General features: G+C 57.8%; 1 protein-coding gene across 2 annotated transcripts in view; it reads left to right on the top strand.

The window, feature by feature from the left end:
* USP35 (ubiquitin specific peptidase 35) overlaps positions 1–7,711 on the top strand; it is an 18,873-nt gene extending 11,162 nt beyond the window's left edge. For both annotated transcript variants that reach the window (XM_014529995.1, XM_014529996.1), the window contains 4 exons: positions 2,952–3,045; positions 3,884–3,990; positions 4,443–5,682; positions 6,598–7,711. In XM_014529995.1, the coding sequence (XP_014385481.1) occupies positions 2,952–3,045; positions 3,884–3,990; positions 4,443–5,682; positions 6,598–6,765 (1,609 nt within the window). In that variant the 3' untranslated portion in view covers positions 6,766–7,711. The remainder of the gene's footprint in view (positions 1–2,951; positions 3,046–3,883; positions 3,991–4,442; positions 5,683–6,597) is intronic.
* Positions 7,712–7,940: the final 229 nt, after the last annotated feature.

Below are 7,940 nucleotides of genomic sequence, written 5' to 3'. Positions count from 1 at the left end.
TGCCTTCTGCACACCCCCCACCGAGGATGTGCCCACAACCAAGGTACATGCCCCTGACCGGAATTGAACCCCGGACCCCACAGTCCACAGGCCGACACTCCATCCACTAAGCCAAACCAGCCAGGGCTCTGCTGGCACTTCTGACCCCAGTGAGCTGCCCTGCCCCTGGCCTCTCCAGCCCTTGCCCTGAAGCTAGTCAGTTCAGCTCCTCCCATATGTGCCTGGTGCTTTTCTAGCTGTTGCCTGTCGAGTGTGTTTCCCTCCACGTCCCGCGTGGTTCAGGGTTCGGGGTCTGGAAGAGGAGCCGCACACAAATGAGAGAAGAGACAAGAGACAATTTGGAAATATTGGGGAGCCAGGCGGGCAAGTCCAACTCAAGGAGAGGGACTTCCACTGGTGCTCAGGCCTCACCAAGTTCGGGATCCACCCATATTATAGCCCTTAGGCAGGGAGGTCCCAGTGACACACAGACTTATTCTTATCAATAAGGATTTACATGATTAAAGGTGGGGAGGTTGCTTCAGCTACCATTATCTGGATTAACAGAGGTGGTGCACAGCTCTGACCTTTGCTAGGGCTTCAAGGGTACTCAGCTTTTGGGGGCCTCTGTCTATGCTCAGCTAGTGAAGACAATAAGCGGTTTCCCACAGTTGCCCCAGCACTGGAGCTCAGAGCGAGTGAATCTGTGAGTAAGTTTGTGAGCAAGCCCTTTAAAAAGTTGCCTGGGACTCCAGCCACCCTATCCCTGCTGGTTTTCACAGCCAGAAGTTCCGGGGACTTCTCTTCCTGGCACTGGAACCCGGGGCTGGAATCCTGGTGTGGTTCTAGAACCCCTTGCTCCTCAGGGGGCCCTCCACAGCTGAGAGAGCTCTCCTGTTTCTTAACCCCCACATGTGGGTGTGGGACCAGCCCGTTCTGCATCTCCACCCCTTCCATCAGTCTCGACGTGGCTGCTGCTTTCTGTCCTTAGTTGTAGGGGTTCCGTTTGGTTAGTCTTTGGGTGGTCCTCAATAGAATGTTTAATTTTTGAGAAACTGCTGAACTGACTTTCAAAGGGGCTGCACCATCTTGCATTCCCAGGAGCAGTAAATGGGTTCCTGTTGCCCCGCCTCCTTCCCAGCGTTTGTTGTCAGTGTTCTGGGTTTTGGGTGCTCTAATGCGTGTGTCCTGTTGTTTTCATTTGCATTTCCCTGATGACATATGATGGTGGAGTAACATGTACTTACTTGCCATCTGTATATCTACTTTGGTCAGATGTCTGTGAAGATGTTTAGCCCATTTTTTTAATCAGTTTTTTTTTTCTTACTGTTGAGTGTTAGGAGTTCTTTGTATATTTTGGATAACAGTCCTTTATCAGATGTGTCTTTTGCAAGTGTGTTCTCCCAGTCTCTGGCCTGACTTCTGATTCTCTTGATACTGCCTTTGACAGAGCAGAAGTTTTTAATTTGAAAGACATCCAGCTTAGCCATTATTTCTGTTATGTATCATGTCTATTGTATCTAAAAAGTCATTAGCATACCCAAGGTCATCTAGGTTTTCACCTAGGATTTTGGTAGTTTTGTTTTATATTTAGCTCTAACATCCACTTAGAGTTTATTTTTGTGATGGGTGTGAGGTTTCTGTGTCTAGATTCGTTCTTTTGCATGTGGATGTCCAGTTGTTCCAGTACCATTTGTTGACGAGACTGACTTTGCTCCATTCTATTGCCTTTGCTCCTTTGTCAGTGATCAGTGAGTCTATTTCTGGGCTCTCCATTATGTTCTGTTGATTTATTCAAATATTCTTTTGCCAACACCACACTTAGACATCGTTAATAAACTCACAGTGTAAGTCAGCTTTGCTTCAGGCTCTATGATATGACCTCACTTCGGTTTGTTCTGAATGTTGGGTCCAGTAGGAGGAGGTTGGATCTCTAGGACTTGCGATAAACTCACAGTGTAAGTCAGCTTTGCTTCAGGCTCTATGATATGACCTCACTTCGGTTTGTTCCGAATGTTGGGTCCAGCCAGGAGGAGGAGGTTGGATCTCTAGGACTTGCGAACGGGCTGCTGCTGTGCTCTCGAACTGCCTGCCGAACTGGTTTTAGTATTATTTTTTAAATTCCCAGCCTCTGCAGACCATTACTTTTGCAAAATATAATAAAATGACTTATCAGAAAAATGGTCCTTATGGTCACAGCAAAGTAAATCACATGTTTGAGTGCTCAGCTTCCGAACTGACCTTGTGGCAGGTGCTAAGTGGAGCCCACTTTGGTTGCTCTGCTCTGCACAGTGGGCTCAGATGGGAGAGATGCTGGTCTGTCTACCCAGAGCTGCTTGTGAGAACAGGAGCAAGGCTGGGCCAGGCCTCCCACTGGTCCAGGGAGTAGGGTTGTCAGGAGCGGCTCCTTCCCGTCCCCATAGGATCAGACCCCTGTCACCCGGAGCCAGTGTGCCCTTGCAGAGGCCTCTTCTCTCAGCACACTCCTCATGCTGACCCCGCCTCCCTCACTTAACGGCAGGAGTGGTCTGAGAGGCAGTGGCAGGGGCCCTGGGAAGGGGCTTTAAGAGCGGACTTGGAGGGCTGAGGCTGGAACAAGGTATGCTCCTCTCAGTGGGTGTGAACACCATTTCCCAGGCAGGCAGGACAAGGGTGTGAGTGGTGGTGAGGTTACTGGCATGGACCCTGGAGCAAGCCGCAGAGCCTGGGGACCACAGGATGGAGGACATTCAAATCTCTGAATCTTGGCATCATGGGCTTTCAGAAGTGGAAGGGACATCAGGGGTCACTTCATTGTCCAACCCAAGTTGTTCACCTGCTCCTCCTCCCCTGCCCCTGGCCCAGACTTGGGCTGCAAGTGTCTCTTCTGCCTTTAAGCCTGGGGTGGGGGGCTCTGGGTCACCTGCGGGATCGGCGAGGACAAGCCGCTCGGGTGCCCTCGGCTTACCCGGTGCTCCTGCTTTGTTTGGAAGCTTCAGACACTGTGTGCTCCGTTTGACTGAGAACAACTCACAGCCCTTGATGACCAAGCTGCAGTGGCTCTTCGCCTTCCTGGAGCACAGCCAGGTGAGGGCAGGGGAGCGGGGACGTGGCGGAGCGGAGGCTCTCTCTGACACTCCTCCCTTCCCCAAGACCTGCCTGCATCTTGGCTATGAGCCCCCACTTCCTGGTGTAAGAGGCCCAGTCGGGCTGGCCTGTGTTCAGGGCCAAAGCCCCTGGAGCTGTTCAGCACCCTCACCTGACAGGAGAGAGGTGCCTCCTTCAGGCCTGCTCTGTGCTGGGGGCCCAGCAGCGCATCCTCCCGTCCGCGGTTCCGTCAATGCTCAGGGTTGTCTGTCATCTGCTGCCCTGTTTGAGCACTCACATTGCCAGGGACCCTGAGGACCGTATTTATTTTGTCCGCTGTCTCTTGCCCTCACGGACCAGGCGTCATGCAAGGCTCCATGCAAGGCCCGTGTTGGGGCGGGGAGATGAGTGAGCAACAGTCCCTCCCTCAGGGAGCTCCTGGTGGGGGTGGGGGCGGGCGGGGGACAGGAACCTGCAGACAGCAGTGGCAGTACTCGGACAGAGGGCTCATGGAGCAGGTGCATCTGAGACTGGGACTCCAGCTAAGCTTTCCACAGGTGTGCTGGGCAGGGGAAATGGCAGTGGAAAGGGGCCTGGAGCGGAAGTCTGAGGAGTCCCAGGGAAGAGCAGATGCCTAGAGGATTGCTCATATCTGTGAAGCTCTCGCCCTGCTCCAGGCTGTGTGGACTTGGTGGGAGGGAACGGGTCGGAGATGGACGAGGAGGGGAGGCCTTCAGTGAGGAGGCCGGGAAGTGGGGGGAACAGAGTCCCCAGCTTCGGAGCAGGTTGGTGTGCAGCCTGCTGCTCCTGACCCTGCCTTTCCCTACCTCGGTCCCAGCGGCCTGCCATTTCCCCAGAGAACTTCCTCTCTGCGTCCTGGACACCCTGGTTCAGTCCCGGCGCCCAGCAGGACTGCTCGGAGTACCTGAAGTACCTGCTGGATCGGTAAGGGGGCTAGGCCTGAGGGAGCCCGCCCCTCCACGCTGCATTGCACTTTGGAAGGGTCTGAGAAGTGTGCTTGAGTGGGGACTGGGGCTGTGTGACGGGAGCTTGGGAGACGCTGACCTGAACCGTGACCTGGGAGTGGTGTGCGTGTATACCCCTGCACTGCGCTCGCCTGAGTGTGCACGTGTGTGTTCGTCACAGGTCTTGGGGGTGTGTGCACATACATACATAGGTAGCAGGTTTGTGCGCCTGTATGCAGTAAATGCACAGCGTGCGTGCCTGGCTTGTGAGTGCATGGATGCCATTTGGCACATGTAGGTATATTCCCTGTGCAGACTCCTGCATGTGCATATGTCTGACTGTGTGGCCAGCTGAGTAGGGTAGAGGCCTGAATCGGGCCAGTGCACTGGGAATGGACCGTGTGTGTATGGAGGCTCTGCTCCCTGCTCCAGGCTGCATGAAGAAGAGAAGACGGGGACCAGGATCTGCCAGAAGCTCAAGCAGTCCAGCTCGCCGTCCCCACCGGAGGAGCCCCCTGGGCCAAGCTCCACCTCGGTGGAGAAGATGTTCGGGGGCAAGATCGTGACTCGGATATGCTGTCTCCGCTGCCTCAACGTCTCCTCCAGGGAGGAGGCCTTCACGGACCTCTCTCTGGCCTTTCCCCCATCGGAGCGCTGTCGCCACCGCCGCCTGGGCTCGGTGGTGCTGCCTGCGGAGGACGTGGGAGCCCCCGAGTCTCCCCCACCGTCCCCAGCTCAGGTCCAAGGCAGGGCGGGTCCTCAGAGGCAGAGGAAACACTGCATCACAGGGGCTGTCCCCCCAACCATCCTGGACATGGGAGGCCTGGGCTCCCAGGGACCTGGGGAGCGGAGCCAGGAGAAGGTGGAGGAAGAGGAGGAGGAGAAAGGAATGGAGGAGGAGGTGCGAAAGGAGAAGGAGGAAGGAAGGACAAAAGAGGAGGAGGAAGAGGAGGGGGAGAAAGTGGTAGGAGAGGAGAAGAAGATGGAGAAGCGGGAGAATGACAGCGCCAGCCCGGGCCCAGGGACCCCCAGGGCCGCCCCCTCCGGGGAGGGCTCCCGCTCCGTCCTGGACCTGGTCAACTACTTCCTGTCCCCCGAGAGGCTGGAGGAGGAGAACCGCTACTACTGCGAGTCGTGCGCCTCCCTGCAGGAGGCTGAGAAGGTGGTGGAGCTGAGCCAGGGCCCGCGCTACCTCATCCTGACGCTGCTGCGCTTCTCCTTCGACCTGCGCACCATGCGGCGCCGCAAGATCCTGGAAGACGTGGCCGTGCCCCTGCTGCTCCGCCTGCCGCTGGCCGGGGGCCGGGCCCAGGCCTACGACCTGTGCAGCGTGGTGGTGCACTCCGGAGTGTCCTCCGAGAGCGGTCACTACTACTGCTACGCCCGCGAGGGCGCCGCCCGGCCGGCCCCTTCCCTGGGAGCCGCGGACAGGCCCGAGCCCGAGCACCAGTGGTACCTGTTCAACGACACTCGGGTGTCCTTCTCCTCCTTCGAGTCTGTCAGCAACGTCACCTCCTTCTTCCCTAAGGACACGGCCTATGTGCTCTTTTACCGGCAGCGGCCTGGGGAGGGCCCCGAGGCTGAACCAGGCTCCCCCAGAGTCCGGACAGAGCCCGCCCTGCACAAGGACCTGATGGAAGCCATTTCCAGGGACAACATCCTGTTCCTGCAGGTGAGCAGGGCCCCATCCGAGCTCGGAGCTCCTGGTGGAGGGCTTCCCAGCACCACCCGGCCCAGAGTTACTGCTCCTCTGAGTCTCTCCCTTCCTCCTTTTGTCCTTCATCCACCGCTTAGTGCTGGACAGATAGGGGACCAGACAGATACAGCCCTCACTTCAGGGGGACAGACACTGAGTATCACCAGGCATTTATTCAGGGTTGTAAGTGCCGATGGAGCAGTGTGGGCTCTGTTGGCAGACAGAGTGCCTCTGGGCACCCAGGGGCCTCCCTACCCAGTGAGCCGCCTCTGTCTACCCTTTGATGTCAAGGTTGGTGTCAAAATACTTGGCAACTGGAACACCAGGGCTCTGACAATGAGAGGGCTCTGACTAACAACTGCAGTGGCCACCTGGGACCTCCGGACAGCAGCGCCTGGAGTCCGAGTGTGTGGGTGAAGGTGGCACCCGGGGTGGGACACGGGGCCGCTTGTCCATTCCCACCAGCTGCCCAGCGAGGCCGGCCTCTGTTCAGCAGGAGGCAGAGCTCAGACACAGGAGAGTCCGTGCCCAGTGCCTGAGGCAGTGAGCTGGACAATGGTGCCAGGAAGCCCTCGGAGGGTCCCTGTGTGTGTGACGTGACCCCTGAAGTCCCTGGGCCTCCTGCCTCCTGGTGTCGCATCAGGCCCTTAGCGACTGTCAGTCTAGTTAGTCTGAATGAGTTCCTTTGCTCCAAGGGCTGGGTTTTGTTGGGAGCAGGAAGAATGAGTTAGAAGCCTCGGTGTAGATGGAAGGATGGGTCCCTCCTCCTGTCTGCCCACGGGGCTGACCGCCTCTACCTCTGGGCCTGGGGGGACATGGGCAGGGAGTGAAGGAGGACTTGCTTCTGAGCCTGAGTTTTCAGCTTCCTTCCCCCTTTCCCCTGTGTTCCAGGAGCAGGAGAAGGAGGCACGGAGCAGGGCGGCCTACATCTCCGCACTCCCCGGGTCCCCGTGCTGGGGGAGGGGCTTCGACGAAGACAAGGATGAGGATGAAGGCTCTCCTGGGGGCTGCAGCCCTGCTGGTGGCAGTGGTGGTGACTTCCACAGACTGGTCTTCTAATGGGAGCCTCCCCTGTTCCTGCCTGTGGGGGCGCCAGCCTCAGGGGAGGCCTTGACCCCTTTCTTCTGGGAGGCCCAGGGCAGAGGGGCTCTGGCAGGGGGGCCTGAGAGGGGCCGTGGAGGCAGGTCCAGTCCTAAAGGCAGGCCCTTCCGAGGGCTAGAAAGGTGGAGAGGGAGCTGCTGGGACACAGGGATTGAAGTGGAGAAGAGACGCAAGCCCCTTAAACTTGGGCTCGGGCCCCGACACTGGGCTCGACCCCATTAGGATTTTACCGAGTGTCCTGGCCAACTTAAGCACCTTAGATGGACACTCTGGCCTTGTCCCCTGCAGACCCCTGACAGGGCTGAACCTCACAGCACCAGTGTTTGCCATCAAGTAGCCTTGCCCTTCTAGCTCCTTGTAGATGGTCGTTTTGTTGGACAGTATAGAGAGCAGAGCAGGAGCCAGGCCCTGGCATGGAGCGGGGCTGCGTCCCACCTCAGACTGTCCGGCTCTCTGAGGGGTTCACGGGTAACATGTGGGTGCCTTTTCGGTCTGCGCTTTCCTGAGCGAGGGGAGGTGGGAAGCAGCCTGGCTCAGGATCAGAGACTGTCTGCCCTGACCATGCAGCCCTGTTGTGTGAGGACAGCGCCCCCAGTGGGAAGCCCTCCCCCTCCCTAGCCTGCCTCAGTGCCTGAGATGCCACTGTGGGCATCCCCTCTGGGTGAGACGGAGAATCCTTATTTACTGCCAACGTGTCTGTTTCTCAAGGAGCCACTGTCTGTCCGGGAAAGCCGGCTGGCTCAGCTCCTGCTCAGTGGTAGAGAGAGCCCGGCCTGGGGGCTGGCGGGAGGGCCTGGCGGGGAGGAGATACTGACCTCAGGTTCCCTGACACGGCTGTACCCCTTCTCCATGGAGAGCAGAGCCCCAGGGTCTCAAACAGGAATAAAATAGGTTCTCTGAAGCCTTTGAAGATGTCATCCTTCCCACCCAGTGGCTGTGATGTCTGCGTGTCTAGGCCCTAAGGAGGGTCCCCCTGCTCTCTGACTTGTCAGGCATCCCACGTGGGGTGGCAGCACCTGCAGGGAAGTGCTCTGTGAACAGGTGAGGATGGGAGGCAGAGGTGGGTGCTGCAGAGGGAAGGAAGAATGCCCGGTATCCTGAGGAGCGGGAGCCCTTTGCCTTTGGAGGGGTGG

The sequence above is a fragment of the Myotis brandtii genome, unplaced genomic scaffold (assembly GCF_000412655.1).
Source record: "Myotis brandtii unplaced genomic scaffold, ASM41265v1 scaffold704, whole genome shotgun sequence".
NCBI lineage: Eukaryota > Metazoa > Chordata > Mammalia > Chiroptera > Vespertilionidae > Myotis > Myotis brandtii.
Note: the sequence above shows the minus strand (reverse complement) of the source record. Positions and strands in the feature narration are given on the sequence as shown.